At 49.1% G+C, this 18,147-nt stretch overlaps 2 protein-coding genes across 6 annotated transcripts in view; both read right to left on the reverse strand.

Moving 5' to 3' along the window:
* The window catches only part of GTF2E2 (general transcription factor IIE subunit 2), a 52,330-nt gene extending 50,804 nt beyond the window's left edge, over positions 1 to 1,526 (reverse strand). The window contains exon 1 of the mRNA XM_026653338.2: positions 1,449 to 1,526. The gene's annotated coding sequence lies outside the window, so the exon portion shown is untranslated. The remainder of the gene's footprint in view (positions 1 to 1,448) is intronic.
* Positions 1,527 to 4,947: 3,421 nt separating this feature from the next.
* Positions 4,948 to 18,147, reverse strand: part of WRN (WRN RecQ like helicase) — a 91,262-nt gene continuing 78,062 nt past the window's right edge. For all 5 annotated transcript variants that reach the window (XM_029911922.1, XM_029911923.1, XM_029911921.1 and 2 more), the window contains 4 exons: positions 15,310 to 15,533; positions 11,633 to 11,725; positions 10,820 to 10,969; positions 4,948 to 5,594 (listed from right to left, as the gene is read on the reverse strand). In XM_029911922.1, the coding sequence (XP_029767782.1) occupies positions 5,478 to 5,594; positions 10,820 to 10,969; positions 11,633 to 11,725; positions 15,310 to 15,533 (584 nt within the window). In that variant the 3' untranslated portion in view covers positions 4,948 to 5,477. The remainder of the gene's footprint in view (positions 5,595 to 10,819; positions 10,970 to 11,632; positions 11,726 to 15,309; positions 15,534 to 18,147) is intronic.

Consider the following 18,147-nt stretch of genomic DNA (forward strand, 5'->3'; position numbering starts at 1 on the left):
CTATAAGCTGCTTGGATTGCTTTTGGACGCAGACTGTAGGGTGTGTGTGTGTTTGTGCCTCCCCTCCTATGCCCATCTAGCTCTGTGTGTGTCTGTATGGGGGCGGGGAGGGTTTCCATGGCCTTCTTGAAATGTATAGATAGAAAATGTTACTAGATACCCCAGTTGCAGTCTAAATCACCAAGACCCCCACGGGGCTCAAGATGTCAATGAGATGCAATATCATCACATAAGTTCCCTGATCTTACACTAGAGGTTACATAGGATGGATAGGGATAAAAGCACTGAATACAGGTGGGGCCTCCCTTCGCTCTGTGCTTCATACTTTCCAGTGCTCATGGATATTTACAAAGGACACCATCAGTTTAATCACTTGTCTGAATTTTTATTTTCTTTCTACTATTGTTACAAACACTCAATTAACAGAAAGAGAAGATTATTTTTCTTCGCTTTATTTTTTGGAGTTTGTTTACTTTGTACATTGACAAGGCTAAGAATCTAGTCCATCTGTCAGGTCCCCCTGGAGCACGTGGGGGTGTCTCATGTAGGACAAGGAACAAGAAATACATTTAAAATCCCAGCCACCACGACAGTAAGAAGGCCAAGGACTGGGTGAGGGCCTCGGGTAGGAACCACACACGACTGTCCACTGTTTGAGTCATAGGTGCAGCACCCCCTGGCTTGAAGCGGTTTCCATTATAGACAGGGTTTACAGTTTAGTTCAATGGCTCTCAGCACTCCCATTATAAAAATGACTCCAGCAGCTCTGGTTTGAGTGACACTTGGCAATAAGCAGCAAACCCATGAGCCCTGCTGTCTTTTGCAGTTAGAGCAGTAGAGACATGCCTACAGCAACAGGTTCGCGGAGAGATTGCCTGTCGGCCCCATCCACTCCTTTGCAGCTATGCTGGGACCGGTTATGCACAACAGCAGGACCCACGCCGTTATGTCTGTGAGTAGGGGGGCAGGAAGGGGTCCCCTCAGGAACATGCAGCTGTGGGGAGGGGGAAGGTCTTTGCTGCCCTACTCACCTCTGTGTAAGAGAGAGGGGGAAGGAGAGAGCCATGTGGGCCCCGCAGCTCTGTGTGTGGGGAGGGTGAGAAGGCAGGGGGTCCCCTCTCGCTGCTCTGGGGGGAGGAGGGAAGAGGGAGAGTCCCCCCCACCCATGGAGTTGGGGGAAGGGGTCCGGCCCATAGTGGGGTGGGGGGAGAGGAAATCCGCCCTGGCCCGGGCAGCTCTGGGAGGGGAAAGGAGAGACAGGGGGTCCCGCCCCCGGCCCGTGCAGCTCAGGGAGGAGGGGGGAGAACAGACAGGGCCCCCCCGGCCCGTGCAAGGGGGGGGGGGGGGGACAGACGGGCCCCCCCCGGCCGGTGCAGCTGCGGGGGTTGATGTCCTCGCGTCCCCGGGCTGCCCCGCTCCAACCGCCCCGCTCGCGCACGAGAACTCACCCGCGAGCGAGGCCGCCCCGACGCGCGGGGCGGGGGGCACCGGGGAGCAGGAAGGGACGCAGCAGGCTCCCGTCGCCGCTGCTGCTCTCCTATTGGCCCAGCGGCGCCCACCGCTCCTCCCGTCATGCCCCGCGCGGCCGTCGGCGAACCCGCGCCGCGCGCTGACGTGCCGGCCCTTTGCCGCCGGATGTGCGAGGCTCGGTTACCACAGCAACGCAGGCGCGCGGGCCGAGCTGAGCTGGCGGCTACACAGGGCCGGGGCCCGAACCCCCAACTCCCGCCGCTGCCCAGAGTCCCTCGGCAGCTGAGGAGCAGTGGGCGCTGCCCGGGCGCCCCCCTCTCAACCTCCCCTCCCGCGCCTGTGCTTCGTGAGGTGCCCCCCCCAGTTCAGTTGGTTCCCGGGTCCAGGGGTCCCCCCGGCAAGGCTGGGGGAGGGGCCGTTGGCCACGGGCAGGCTTGTGCCCGCCTGCCTGCAGGGGTGCCCGGAAGGGCCTGGCTGGCCCGTCACACCCGCCTCCGGTGACTACCAGGCGGTTACAAAGCTGGGCACAAACGGGGTGTGAGGTTTACGCCTCGATTTCACCTGCCCCGTGTCTAGTGTAAATGCCTCAAGACCGGTAACAGCCTGAATATTACTGCGGGGGGCCGGGGGGGGGGGGTCTGTCCCACTGGGCACACGCCAAATTCATGTCCCAGCAGCTTTCTTTGCTTCCCCACAGACAATTACAGGAAGCCACAAAAGCGGTCATGTCCCCGTCCCCAGCAGTGCAGGTGCATCCTTTCGGGTGCCCAGAGCAGCCCGCAGAGGTAAATCACCATGGGGCGGGGGCTGGGCATGTTCCCGGGTATAGTTGGAAGAGCAGGGGAGCATTGCCCCCCCCCCAATAGAGGCATATGCAGTCACATGCCACTGCCGCCCCCCCATTTCTGTGAGCAGAGATGCAGGGGTTGCAGAGGGTGGCGAGGAGGCCATTCTGGCTCACTGACTGCAGCTGGATGCCACCTCCTGGGTCCTCATGCTGGTGGTTATCCCCTTGTGTGTGCGCTGGGTACCCTGCATGGCATCCATCCTGTTTTCTGTACAATGGTGAAGGGCGAGTGCCTGCGGAGGGGCAGGGGGAAGAGGCAATGGGGAAGGCAGGGGGGTCGGAGGAGTGAGGGGAAGGGGATGGGGATGAGGAGGTTGCAGGGGGGAAGCGGGAGCTCGGCCTGTGGCATCCCCTTGGTGGCAGCAGCAGCAGCTGGGACTCAACCATTAAGCAGGCCCATCGCATCCCCACCCCACTGAGCCTCAACTAGCTGCAGCCGGACCCCCACCTCCACAGCAGCTTGACCCCCCTGCTGAGCTCCTTCCCCCCACACCCAGACCCCCCTCTGCTGAGGCCCAACCACCTTCACCTGGACCCTCCTACAGAGTCCCCTCTAAACCCGGACCTCCCAATGAGCCACTGTGCATCCAGATTGCCCCCCACAGAACCCTCTCACCCCACACTTGGATTCCCCCCCCCAAACTAAGTTCCTCCACACGTGGATGCGGCTGGGCTAAGCCTGCCTGCCCACACCTGATGCCACTGGTGTGGAGGGGCAGGGACCAGGGGTGTTTCTGGAGCAAGCCTGACTCTTGCACTGTGTCAGGGTTGGGTGCAATCTCATCACCAAGTCCCTGTCCTTGGGCAGGGGAGCTGCAGGGTGATCTGCCACCTCCGTGCAGCCAGTAGCCCGTGCTCCCCCACTGCCATGCTGGAGCCTCTGCATTTAATTATTAATAAAACTTTCAGAATTTTAAAATGTGCAGAATTTTAAATTTTTTGATGCAGAATGCCCTCAGGAGAAACTATGGGAGACATTATGTTGTGGAAGTTCCTTGAGTCACACTCAGTATTAAACTAGAGCACACAGACTAAGGAGGATGAAGGTTGACCCTGTGGGAGCGGCTCATACTTTCTCTTAACTATTGTAATTAGAATTAATTATCACAATTTTTTCACACTTTTCTGCTGCAGAAGTGAAGAGGAACTGGTGTACCAGGAAGCACAGATGCATGAAAGGATGCTGCTCTTTGTTTATTCTATGAGAGGCCTTTACCAGATAACATGATGCATCTCATTTCCATTTTGGTTTATTAGGCTGACACACTCCTCCCCCAGAACAGCATGGTACTGTATTGTTCCCTTGGGTTAAGTTTTGCTTTGCCCAATGCTATGAAACATTTTCCTGTATCTTATACTGTGTCTGGTGGGTAACTAACTTACTGCTGTAGGTGTATGCTGGCTGATTTTGACATTACATTTCAAATCAGAATTTTTAACTTTTATTGATCCCTAATTAAAAAAAATCCAACCCACGCTATCCATACATTTTAAAAATTGAAATTTCATCTCATATAACTGATGCTTGGAATTATAAACAAGTCTGATTTCTCAAAAAAGGTAAATGAACAGGATTACAGAAAGAAATCAATAAACTATATGTATTGTAAGTACCGTTATGCAGCATTTTATTATAAAAAAACACACCACTGTGCAAGTACAAAGTGCATAATGGCAATTTAAAAAGTATTATTTATCACATTTTTCCATATATATAATTTTTCAAAATTCAATAGTAATATAGTGAATTCCATACGGTACATCTTACATCAGATATACCGCACAGTATTATCAGATCAAAGCAGATCTAACGTTAGTAGATGCAGAATGCTGAGCTGACATATGTATTAGCAGCAAGATAACACTTATTAATATTGTGGCACTGAACCATCTGCAAGATCCCCCATATTCCACATTCTTTCATGGCTACTACCATCCTTAAAAAAAAAAAAAAAAAAAAAGAGGCACTGTAAAAACTTAGCACCTGCATAATAAACTCAATGCCAACTGATGAGAATAAGGTTATGAAGATTTTAAAGAAAGTAAATGCACAACAATAAGCAGCTGAGATGGTCTGGAAAGAACTTCACAGAAGTTGCCCAAATTTTCCATTTAGATGGTAATAAATGGAATCTACTAATACAGCATTTCTCAAACTGGGGTCCACGGACCCCTGGGGATCCCTGAGGGTACTCCAGGGGGTCTGCGGGCCCCGCTGATCAACTCCTCCCCCTCCAGAGGCACAGCGGGGCTAAGACAGGCTCCCTGGCTCCATGCCGCTCCCAGATGTGGCTGGCATATCCCAGCAGCCCCTGGGGAGGGAGGGGGGCAAGGGGAGGGTCTCCGAGTGCCAACTCTGCAGCTCCCATTGGCCAGGAACTGCAGCCAATGGGAGCTACAGGGTGGCACCTGTGGGCACAGGCAGCATGCAGAGACCCCTGTGCCCCCGCCACCGCCTAGGTGACACTGTCAGAGTAATGGGCTGGTCACTTTTGGGAGCCGCCCGAGGTAAGCGCCACAGGCCGGAGCCCGCACCCTCACCCGCTCCGTGACCCCTGCCCCAGATCCCCCACCCAACTCCCTGACAGCCTGCACCCCCTCCTGCGCCCCACACCCCTGCCCCAGCCTGGTGAAAGTGAGTGAGGGTGGGGGAGAGCGAGCGACAGAGGGAGGTGGGGTGGAGTGAGCGGGAGGCAGAAAAAGGTGGGGCAAGGGTGAGGCCTTGGGGGAAGGAGTGGAGTCAAGACAGGTTCTGGGGCTGAGTGGAGAGGCTTGGGAGGTCCCCAGAATTTTAAATTAAAATGGGGCTCCTCGGATTGCTGAAGTTTGAGAACCGCTGTACTAATATATAATAAACTGACAGTAAAAATCTTGGAAAGTTTGATCCTAATACTGAAAGTAGCAAACAGCCTCTATAAACAATATTAATATGACCTCATTTAACCCTTGGGTCAGTTCTTTATGTACTTGAATTCAAGATCTTGCTGTTTGATGTGGCTGCTCCCCACACACTGACAAGTTGTTCCAGCCCAAGCTCAGTAACGGTTTCAACTGTGAACAAATGAACAGGTCCTTCAGAATGCTAGTTGTCCTGGAAACTAAAAATAGAGATGCTCTCTCTGAGCTTCTTTAAAAGAGAAAGTTGTTGATATTTCCAAGTTCAACCAAAAAGACCTTTTTTTGCTCCCACTTTGGATTTCTTGCCAGTAGTAATGGAAGCATCTGTTCCCTTTGAAGTTCCAAACCATTCTGGTAACTTCCTCTTTGCAGGCTGAGTCTGGAAGGAGATAAGTATAACATATAATTAAGGCTGCGAGTCTGCCACGGAAGTCACGGATTCCGTGACTTTTCGTGACCTCTGCAGCGGCTGGTGCTGGCTCAGGGGCTGCCCGAGCCAGGCAGTCCCTGGGCCAGCAGCAGCAGTTTGGGTGTGGGGAGGGGGCTCAGGGGTTGGGGAGTGCAGGGGGGCGCTTGCCTCAGGGTGGGGGGCTCCCCAGCTCCCACTGGCATGGCCACCCTGCAGCTCCTAGGCGGTGGAGGAGTCTCCGTGCCACCCCCTTAGGCCCCACACCTCCCATTGGCTGTGGTTCCTGGCCAATGGGGGCTGTGGCAGCCGGCACTTGCGGTGGGAGCAGCAGAACCCCCTGCCCTGGCCCCTGCATCCGCCACCTAGGAGCTGCAGGTACACGGAGCCAGGTAGGAAGCTCCTGCCAGCCCCGCCAATCCTCCCCACTGCCCAGCAGGGGTCCCGGGCTGCAGCTGCAGCCCCCCTGCAGCACTAGCGGGGGTTCCCGGCCACCTCCCCCAGGGCACCCACGGCCCCCCACGGACCACACCTCCTCCCCTCAGGGCAACCGCGCCCCCCGCGGACCACACCCCCTTCCCCAGAGCACCCGCGGCCCCCCCAGAGCACCTGTGGCACCTCCCAGACCACACCCCCTCCCCCAGAGCACCTGCAGCCCCCCCAGAGCACCCGTGGCCCCCCTGGACCACACCCCCTCCCCCAGAGCACCCGCGGCCCCCCTCCCAAGTTTTAGTTACAGGTATTTTTAGTAACAGTCATGGACAGGTCACGGGCCCCTGAATTTTTGTTTACGGTCTGTGACCTGTCCATGACTGTTACTAAAAATACCCGTGACTAAAACATAGCCTTACATATAATCCACAATGTTACAGTAATAATATGGACTATTCCACACCTCAACTGAACAATAAAAAGCATGCTCGTCTGGAGAAATGCGAATAGATGTTACCTGACGGTAAGGTTCAAAACACTCTTTATGAGGAAAAGGGGCATGTTTTGAAAACGACTCCAGTGAACACGAAGTACAGTCCACCGCCAGAGCAATGACAGGAGCCAGGGCTCGGAATGGGCTGGCACATGCCGGTATAGCAAACCAGCACCTCACTGAAGCCGTTAGGCTGTTCTTCAGAATCTCAAAAAGGGGGGGGGGGCAGTCTCTAGCTGTTATGATTGCAAAGAAAACTCAAAAATATGAATTAGTGGAACTGATGCAGCAACATCTATGAGAGTCATGAGAGAGCCTGGAACAAAGCCCGACTCAGCTCAGGGAGGGGATAAGGCAGAGGTCCAGGGATGATGATTTAAATGCTGACATTCAGTATTTCTCTTTTGTCATGACATGTAACACAGGGGAGGGAGGGTTACAGATCTGTGCCATTTACTGTGAGTGACAGCTCCTTTTGGTGTCACGGGAGACCACCACGTACATTTCCCCCCTCAAACCCATGGAGGCCGGCAGAGCCATAAGCATGTATATGCCCCACCAAAGAGTAGCCAAGCCCAAGGGGGGGGTCAAAAGCTGCACAAACAACAGTGAGCACATCTCATTTTGGTGATTCACGGGCAGGCCTTATTTTGTGGGCAGAGTTAGGATGAGTGCTGCCACCCCATCCCCCGCTCCCACTCCCCACCAGTTTGACCCTGTCCAATAAGAACAAGGAGAAGCTGGGTAATTTTTGGTTGTTGAGGTGTATCAGCTTGAGAAGGAAACAATGGTTTTTGCAGGTTAGGAATGACCAAAGTAATCAGAACGTGAGGTAAACCAGGCTTGGTGCCTGGATGCAGCATGCAGGGGCCTGGCTCTTGACTGGTATGATCACACCAGTGCTCCTCACCATGCACTGGCTGCTAATAAAATTCTGGGTACATTTCAGGGTCTCTCTCTTTTTCAAAGCCCTGAAATAGCTACAGCCCAATTATTACAGGGACCACTTCTCTCCATCCCCCATCTATCCTGCTATGGCAAAGTGGGAGAGCCCAGGTTTCATCATGTGAAAGCTGGACATTTAAGCAAACATTCCACCATTATGGCATAAAATTTCCACAAGTCAGGCAGAGTCACCTTCAGATTGTAGGGGGGAGGCTCTCCCTCACCCAACATGGGATGGGCAGAGCCCTCTTCCCAAATTCCCCTGCCCCCAAACAGCCCGGGCAAGGACTTCCTTTCCTCCCAACCCTCCCTTCCCCAAGCAACTTAGGCAGGGACTCCCCTACCCCATCCAGAGTGCCCGGACAGGGAATCCTCTCCCCAAGACCTCAAGTAGCTCACCCAGAGACCCTCTTCCTCCACAAGCTTCTCAGCACCCCACAGGAAGCTGGACAAGAAACCAACACCCAACTTCCCACAGGCCCAAGGAAGGATGCATCCACTCAGCCCCATACTAGTCAGGGCGGGGCCCACTACTCAATTCTACCCCAGTGCCCCACAGAGACCTAGGCAGTGACCTTCTCCACAAACCATCCTCACCTGGCTCTCAGCTTACTGAACACCAACCCCAGCGACTCCCCAGGGAGAGCGAGCTGGGACTCTAGCCACCCTTTGTGGGATTTTGAAGCCTTCTCCCAAACGTGTAGGATAGGAATAGGCAAGATGGGCCCTTCTCCACCCCCTGCCATGCACAGTGCTTCAACACCTAAATTACTCTGCATGTCCAAAGCGCTGTACAAACCTCGCTGACCATCAGCTAGTCAGGCTATATCCCCATTTACCGATGGAGAAACAGAATTAAAGTGATGTACCCTAGGCTACCCCACCACTAGCTAACACCAATGTCCAGGTGTTAAACTGTGTCTACAGTAGATGCCACGTAGCATTTGCAGGCACATCAGCGAACGTGAGTTACCCGATTTTAAAAAGTACGTTTTTCCTAGTGGGAACAGACTTGCTGGAGGAATGTGGATAAGAAGAGAGGAGCTCTTCACTCTTAACCCTGTGTTCACTCCTCTAGACCAGTGTTTCTCAACCTTTTTGACACCAGGGACCAGTTTGCTAGCTTACTAAACTGGGTCAGGGAGCTCTCAGGGACCAGCACCCGTCTACGGAACAGTCGTTGAGAAATACTGCTCCAGATCACACTCCTTCTCAAGGTGCTGACACTGTACCATGAAGATGGGCACAGTATAAGAACAAGAGAGAGAGATTAGGCAAGATGGGGTGAGACACTGCAGAACTCTAAGTGTGGCTTGGATAAGGACAGAAAGACTCCAGTGTGAGTGGGATTGGATAAAACCAAGAAAATACATTCACTGTAGTTGTTAACTCTGGATTCTAAAGAACCTCATCCAAGCCCTTATTTTGGGCAGCGAGTGGGAACTGTGATCCAAACTCCAGACTGCTAAGTGATTCAATGTTGGATCCAGATTGGGTTGGGCTGTCTTCCTGCTTGCAAAGTAAGATGATTTCTGATTGGCAGGATTAACAGCTATTCCTTTGCTGATGAGAACAGGCTGGAACTGAAACAGCCATGCTCAAAGCAGCACCACTAGCATGTTATTAGAGGCACCACAGTGCCTCTTTTAGGAGAGGACAAAAAGAAAAGGATGATACACATGAAGAAAAGCAAAAAGGCCTTAGGTGGATTGGGATCTGCATGCTTCCCTATCAAGCTATGAGCCAAGACTGGAAACCCAGTATGCTCCCTGCTTTATAAGATCAGGGTCTTATAAGATCTTTTATAAGATGCTAGATTGTGGCAGAGTATTACTGTATATAAATTGATGGAGTCTGGCATCTTTAGGGCAGAGAGGGAGACTCCTGATGGTTAAACATAAAGCAGGACTAAGACGTTCTGCTAACCAAAGATGCCACAATGCACCAACACTTCCCTATTTACATTTACATTTCTATGGAGGTTAACACCGAGTATTGTAAGAAGTTCTATACAAACAAGACACTAGCATGGCTAGTGAAGGGGGGATAGGCGGGTGAGCCTCCTACTCAGTGAAATCGGTCCCACTGAAGTGACTGGACTTTCACTAAATTCTGCTTTCACAATAATTGTAAATAATCAGTGGCTGATAATACTTGGTGCACTATTTTTAGACTGTAAACTCTTTGGGGCAAGAACTATTATATATTTGTACAGCACCTAGCACAATTGGACCCAACCTGTCTGGAGCCTTTAGGTCCTACCACAGTATAAAAGAAACAACATTAATTACTATAGATCAGAGTTTAAACAGCATATTCTTACAAAAAGGATAGGGTACTTTAATGTATATAGAAACTGAATTAAGATATGCAACTAATATTCCTAAATGGTGAGAAGGTACTAAAGATAGTAAGTGATATCTTACAAGTTTGTTTGGTTTGTTAGCTTCACGGCAGATTTTTTTCTAACATGTAAGAACTTATATAAGGAACTTGCCTTATCTTCTGAACAGGAGCGCCCAGTGCAACACTACAGCAAAAGAGCTAATGCAATCCTTGGATGCATAAACAAGGGGAGCAGTGAGAAGGAGTAGGGAGGAGATTTTGACCCCTGTAAATGGTATTAGTGAGACGGATACTGGATACTTTGTACAATCTTGGCGTTCACATTTTTAAAAGGATGTTGAAAAATTGGAGAAAGTGTAGAAAGGAGCCACAAAAATGAATTGGAGTAAATGGGTTACAGTGAGCGACTTGAAGAGCTTAATGTGTCTAGTTCGAGAGAGCCAAGCTTGATTACAAAGCATAATTACCTCACAGGGGAAAAAAATAGTAAGTTGTATGGGTACGTCTACATAGCAAAGAAAAACCCGCAGCTGGCCCATGCTAGCCGGCTCAGCTCACGGGGCTCAGGCTGCAGCGCTGTTTCATTGCTGTATAGACTTCTGGGCTCGGGCCAGACTTTCGGACCCTGCAAGGTGTAACTAAGGGTATGTCTACATTACCCGCCAGATCGGGTAATGTAGACATCGGCGGGCAGCGATCGATCCAGCGGGGGTCGATTTATCGCGTCTAGTCTAGACGCGATAAATCGACCCCCGAGCGCTCTCCCGTCGACTTCTGTACTCCAGGTCGGCAAGAGGTGCAGGCAGAGTCGATGGGGGAGCGGCAGCAGTCAACTCACCGCGGTGAAGACACCACGGTAAGTCGATCTAAGTACATCGATGTCAGCTACGTTATTCACGTAGCTGAAGTTGCGTCACTTAGATCAATCGCGCCCTTCCCCCCCCCCGTAGACCAGGCCTAAGATTATGGATCAGAGCGCTACCTTTGATTGGGAGTCACTGAACAGTTCCTCTTCATCGGGATCCAGGGGAGGCTGATTCCAGGAGGCTAAACGAAGGGAGGTTTGATGGCTTGGTACATCCTGTTCTGCATTCGAGAGTTGTTTGTCGTCCATCTTGTTGCTCTTTACAAGCTTCTCATTTTAAAAGAATAAAACATGGCCTGTTAAAGCAAACTTTCCACTTACAACATTAAGATTCAAAATCCAAACAGTTAATATTGCATACATGGAAAGTTCTTTATTTTGGAAATAAGCTTACACTATAGTAAGGGAGGATATATAGTGCCTTCTACTTAATTAGACCACTCAGAACATCAGGAAACGGAGCACTGTTATTTCAAACACAAGGTGCTGAAACGTGTATTTCAACAGCCTTGTTGGCTGACCTGAGAAGCATTAGGCACTGTATCCCACAGCAGTTTTGGAGCCTTTAAATATTTGGTGGTGACTCAAAACTGCTTATTGCTCAGAGGTGTTCTTTCCAGCAAAGGGGTTAGTTAATATATAGAGCTGGACTGAGATGTTTCTATCCACTAAAGTTTTTGTACAGCACCTATCACCCTATTATTTAAGTGCTGGGAAATTTCAGCCCAAAATAAAGTTGTTCAGAAAGATATGAACATCAAAAATAGGGTGTTGGAATAGATAGGGTGTTGGGGATTGGTCCTGCTCTGAGCAGGGGGTTGGACTAGATGACCTCCTGAGGTCCCTTCCAACCCTGATATTCTATGATTACCCATCTCACTCACTACCAGCAAAACTATCACGTGTTATAATATAAAGACACAGATTTACCCAAGGTGAAGAATCCATATGTGGATGATCTTGTTTTGCTCCTTCCCTGGACACAAACTTGTATGTGTGTGTGGTTGGCTTCACTGAAATCCCCTTTAAAAGCAATAACAAATGTGAGATTGGTACTAGCGGGACACTGGGTTACTAGAACAAGCATCTCTTTCCAAGGCACTGAACTTGGCCCTAGGTCACAAATGAACAGGAGCTCACTTCTCTCATCTTGTTAAAATACTGCGGTAAATTTATTGTGACTGTTAAAATGCACCATGCAAATAATTTCCCATCACTGGATCTGCTCTATCAGTTACAAACAGAAGTACATTTATGCAGAAATTGAAGTCTTTAGATCTGGCATGGAAGCAACTTCAGAAAACAAGGGAAGCAGGAAGGAAAGCAGTAAACCAGCACGGCTAAGTGGCAAGACTCCAGAGGGTACCAGAGACAAAAGGATACACTTCTGGAAACAGAGACAGAACCCTGGCAAAACCAGTAAAATGGATTGAGAGCTTAGGAGCGTGAAGATGAAATCCCCAGCAAGAGGCTATTAAAGAAACGCTGCAGTAGTTATGGGGTGACAGGCAAAGTATTGTCATGGATCAAAAACTGGCTAAGAGACAAGAAACGAAAAGTAGGAATAAATGGTGAAGGTTCATCAGCAAAAGGTTAAGAGTGGGAACCTGAAGGTTCCATAGTGGATCCCATGTTATTTAATATATTTATTATTTAGAAAAGGTGTGAGCAGGAAGGTGGCAAAGTTAACAGATGATACAAAATTATTTACGTTAATGATGACTGGAGCAAAACTCACCTTTTTTCAGCACAACCTGGAACATTTTCGTGCTTATTTTATCTCTGACAAAAGCCTCCACTTTTACTAGCATAGTTATTCTGCTTTTCAGAGCAACACAACTCCCCTGCTCGTGTAGTTCTAATGCCACAGTGCCAGCATAGACATACGTACCCATGTAGGTATAAACAGCCCTTCAGCTGCAATCTCACAATGCTACATTCCCTTCACGAGTTGGAATGTTGGGAATCATTAGGAAAGGGATAGATGATAAGACAGAAAATATGTTGCCTCCATATAAATTCATGGTAGGCTCACATCTTGAATACTGCGTGCAGATCTGGTCTTCCCATCTCAAAAAAGGTATATTGGAATTGGAAAAGGTACAGAAAAGGGCAACAAAAATGATGGGAGGTATGGAACAGCTTCCATATAAAGAGAAATTAATAAAACCTGGACTTTTCAGCTTGGAAAAGAAAGAGATGACTAAGGGGGGATACGATAGAGGTCTATAAAATCATGATTGGTGTGGAGAAAGTAAATCAGGAAGTGCTATTTACTCCTTCTCATAGCACAAGAACTAGGGATCACCAAATAAAATTAATAGGCAGCAGGTTTAAAACAAACAAAAGGAAGTATTTCTTCACACAACTTCACACAACAGACAGTCAACCTGTGGGACTCTTTGCCAGAGGATGTTGTGAAGGCCAAGACTATAACAGGGTTCAAAAAAATAATTAGATAAGTTCAAGGAGGATCAGTCCATCAATGGCTATTAGCCAGGATGGGCAGGGATGGTGTCCCTAACCTCTGTTTGCCAGAAGCTGGGAATGGGCGACAGGGGATGGATCACTTGATTACCTGTTCTGTTCATTCCCTCTGAAGCACCTGGCATTGGCCACTGTCAGAGGACAGGATACTGGGCTAGATGGACCTTTGGTCTGACCCAGTATGGCTGTTCTTATGAGTGACCTGTCAAGTAGAGCTTTTGCACTCTGCTGCCCAGGGGGCACAGGGTCCAGAAGTCCACCTTGCTCCTAAATGCCTGGCACAGTCTTCAATCTATCTATCTTAGTCATTCATAGGGCTCCATCACTGAGCACTTCACAATCTGTAATGTGTTTACCCTCACAAGACCCCTGTGAGGCAGGGCATTATCCCTACTGTACGATGGGGAACTGAGGCCCAGGGAGCCTGAGTGACTTGGCCGAGGTGACACAGGAAGTCTGAACAAGGTTTTCATCATTCCACACAGGAGTAGGTAGTGTCTGAACAGTGCAGGAAGAGACACTTCTGAGCATTCATGTCATTTCCCCACAGGACAGGAAAGCACATGGGATCGCAAAAGCTTCCCCTCTCCACTTGAAGCTCAGAACAGCCCTTCTCGTGGAAAACACAGGAGCAACCTGGCTGAGAGCAGGAAAAGTTCCAGGATATTCCTCTTGCACAACTCCCACATACCTTTCCGGGGGGATAGGGAAGGGGGGGAGGGAGAACAGGCTTACCCCTGCTGTAGAACAAGCAGGGAGTTCTCCTCCCCAGGCTTGTGGACACCAGGGGATCCGCACCACGTACAGACCACATGCATGGGCTCCCTGACCTCTGGGAATCATCTGTGTAACCCCAGCTCCTCTGTACCACCACTTGGATGGAGCCGTGCGGCAAAGGACTCCCCTGTGCAGCTGTCAATGGGACACATGCTGCAGAGAATGGAGGGGCCGCAGGGCAAAGTTAGAACAGGCTTAGGCCTAGTCCACACCATGAATGTTTACCAGCAATTCTGTTACCTGCCCCTATGCTGAGCACAACACAGCAGTCAGTGTAGACCAGAACTCACAGTGGGACAGTCTGCAGTACAAGACTTAAGCTACCTTCTTTTTTTGCCAGTTCCCTGGCAGGGCTTGCCTGGAAAGAAGAGGATGATGGACAACTCTAAACCCAGTCCAACCCCTCCCCACCCATAGGTCCTTAGCCCCACCGACAGCTCTGCACGATATAAGGAGGGAGGGACTGTGCTGCAGAGATGTGCAGTTCTCCCCTTTCCACTGTGTAAAAGGGTGTCAGCCAAGAAGGGCTCCCCTCCACCTGTGAGTCTTGGGGACATCACCTGGCCCAAGGTACCTTGAAGTTAAAACGTGAGAGATCACTCCCAGAGATGATGGGGGAGGCCAGTCTCCATTTGCCGCTCAGAAACTGTCAATTTGGTTGCCATCCAATGGCAGTTAAGATCTATGTACCTTAGACACCCATACTTTCAAGACCAGAGCAAATAAACAGCTATCAGGTGGCACAAACTTACAGGCACTTCCAATATTGCCCAGAGCTGTATGTTTTTTTAGGAATACACTTATATTCTATGGTGTGTCTGGAAGCTTAAACATGCTGTTTTCAGAGGTTTCTCCTACGCAAAGCTGATTTCAGTGATTAACAACAGGTTGAAAAGGTGAATTGTGATAAAAATGCAGCTACTTTCATTGGTACCTGATGTATACGAAGTTAATCAGAACACCACGTAAAGGCATTATAAAAAAGCACCTTACATCAAACATTACGATGTCTCTACGAAATAAGTGTTCTTTTTGCAGAAGCAGACTGGTTTATAACTTGGGCCTGGTCCATACTAACCCCCCACTTCGAACTAAAATACGCAACTTCAGTTACGTGAATAACGTAGCTGAAGTCGAAGTACCTTAGTTCGAACTTACCGCAGGTCCAGACGCGGCAGGCAGGCTCCCCCGTCGACTCCGCGTACTCCTCTTGCGAGCACTTCCGGGATCGATCCGGGATCGATTTATCGCGTCTAGACAAGACGCGATAAATCGATACCAGAAGATCGATTGCTTGCCGCCGGACCCGGAGGTAAGTATAGACGTACCCAGTGTTTACTAACCTCTGTTTCCGTCCATGACATTCCTTCCTTGCTCTTCTGGGCTGGCCCCACGCTGCCCGGCAGCCCTTCACACTCAGCTGAGAGGCTTTTCTTGCCGGAGTCACACGCCTGGCCCAGCTGCCCATTCCCACACCCTTTCTGCAGCAGTGCAATTGCCATTCGGATCAGGTACAGCTCGATATTCGCAGGGACCAGTGCTCTAATCGCTGTCGTTCTGGTTACATCTTGGAAGGAAAAAAAGAGAGAGATTTTACTAAATTCTCCAAGTTCCTGAAGTGCTTCTCCAAACTAGAGCTCCAGGAGCACTCCGTTGAGCTTTGGGGAGGAAGGTTCAACCTCAACAGCCAGTGAATTTCCCCCCCCATTAAAGCACAGCATATTTTACAGCATGGAATGGGTTAAACAATACAATAAACTACAGTTCACAGCTTGAACTTCATCAGAAAGGAAAACACTAGCCCAATCAGCAAATCCTGACCTCACTTACAGCCATGCAACCCCACTGCAGTCAAATCTGGTCCAATAAGCCATTAGCACTCTTCTCCCCAACTGTCCTTCCCCTACTCCAGCCAGGCGCTGTACTTTAAAGGCAGCTAGGCTCTTCTACAGCTTTCCTCTTATTTTAAGACACTGCATCGACAATGCCCTTAATTAAGTTTCTTAGCGAAGAGGAGCACTGTAGGAGTCTGTCCACCTATGATTGGTAGTCGATGGAGCCAAAGGCTCACGGTAAGCAAGTCATTTCAAACTCCTCTCTCCCGCTGATCCAGCTGCTTTTCAGCAGCACTGGCCAGTGAAACCCTGGCTTTCTGTCCAACTGAAATTGGAGTTCTCCGAGAACCCAGTTGAGTTTATGCCGTTGAAAGTGAGTTGAAGGTGTCTGGCTAGCCCTCTAACTGCTCCTAAAAGGGTTTCTGGGCTCATTGAAAAGCAGGAGTGTGAAAGGGTCTGGAAATTTCAGAGAAACTAAAACTGACCAAAAGCTAAAAGGACACTTTTATAAAAAAAATAAAGAAAAAAATACGTCTCCAATATCTCCTTCTCATAGCATAAGAATGTGTACCTGTAAGTTAGTGCTTAAAAAGGTGGTATGGCATTTTCGTTGTTTTATTTAAACAAAACATATTCAAAAAGGACCATGTCCAATCACAATATCAACTTTAACAATAAATGCTAGCCACAAACGTCTATTATTTCTTCATTTTTATCCAGAGCAGTGGTCATTTTCTCAGTTAGAAGTTTGTGTGTCTCTCTCATCTGCCCCCAAACCAGCAGCGGGCCCCCACACCGTGGGGTTGGGATAATGAACTGCCCTCCCGGCACTGATTCCTAAGAACAGCTGTCAGCCTCACCACCACAAACAACACATAACAGCACTTCCGGAATGCTTGCCACCTGACGTTCTCACGGCACTCTGTGAGAAGCATTATTGTCCCCACTGATAGATACAGGTTGGGATTGTCAAAGGAGCCTCATGAGTTTTTGCTCCTTGAGGTTTATTTGAAATCCCAGCCATAATGCTTAGCATTTACAGTAAATACAGAGCTGTGCACGATGCCAGCTCTTTATGAGTGTTACCTCAATAATCTTTCAGAGAGTTCATTGTTACTACCAGTATCTGTGATAAAATCAAACTCATGTTAAGGTCATGAAAGGCACTTTCTAACTGGACTACCTCCAACTCAGCCAAGTGCTTAGGCATTGCATCACATACAATATGTGACAGAGCCAGTATACTAGGAGTCCTTCGCAACGTGGCCTAAGGGGGTATGTGCTCATTTGTCACAAATATCATTTGTTCTTACTTTGACATAACAAGGACTTATCTGTAATCACATCAGCCAACCTGGTGACGGCACATCCTAACAAGCCAAGCTCCCATGCTACAGGTCTGCCTGCACTCTCCTTAATACAGCCCTCTGCAGCCTCTTCCCCCATCCTCAGAATCACGCCCCCAATGATCGAGTGATGTCACTGTCAATCACATACCCTAATGTCATGGCCACCTCTCCATCTCAATATCCTCACCCAACTCTCCCTTGCCCCTCTAATCATTACACACCATAAGGTGGCGCTGGTACCTTTCATGAACAATTTAATAGATTCACAGAGTTTAAGGTCAGAAGGGACCATTGGGATCATCTAGTCTGGCCCCCTGTATAACACAGGCCAGAAAACTTCCCTGAATTAACTGCTGTTTAACTAGAGCAGATCTTTTATAAAAAATATGCAATCTTGATTTAAAGACTCCAAGCGAAGGAGTATCCACCCACATCCCTTGGCCCATTGCTCCATCCAGTGATTGCCCTCACTGTTAAAAGTCTGCATCTTCTTTCTAGTCTGAAATTTGTTTATCATTTAACAACTGCTCACACTCTGCTATCTAGAAATAATGGGACGCACAGAACACAAATGAATCATCTCTGGGAAATATTGACAATATTCTTCATTTTACTTAAAAGGGACTAAAGTAGTTTACATCCAAAACCTTACAGAAAAGCTTAACAAGTGTTCTCCTGATTTTTGTCGTTAAGTGGAAGTAGATTTGTTGCAGAACTTGTTGAACAGAGTGCGGCAGCCCAAACACCACGCATTGTATTAGCACATGGAAACAAAGGAGTAACTGACCATAAACGTAGCAGCCAGCTGTCACTGTCCCAGCTGAATGAAGTGCACAGAGTTAAACACTCCACCCTGTGGAAGTCATTCAGATTTTATGGGGTTATCTGTAGTACAGATAAGAAACTTATCTTGACAGTGCTGGTTAACAGGTACAAAGCTGAATTGCTTCTGGGCCCACAAGCCCTAGAAAGTGGCATGTGATCACTGACCTACCTA

This window comes from Terrapene carolina, unplaced genomic scaffold, assembly GCF_002925995.2.
Source record: "Terrapene carolina triunguis isolate 2854851 unplaced genomic scaffold, T_m_triunguis-2.0 Scaffold136, whole genome shotgun sequence".
NCBI classification, from domain to species: domain Eukaryota; kingdom Metazoa; phylum Chordata; order Testudines; family Emydidae; genus Terrapene; species Terrapene triunguis.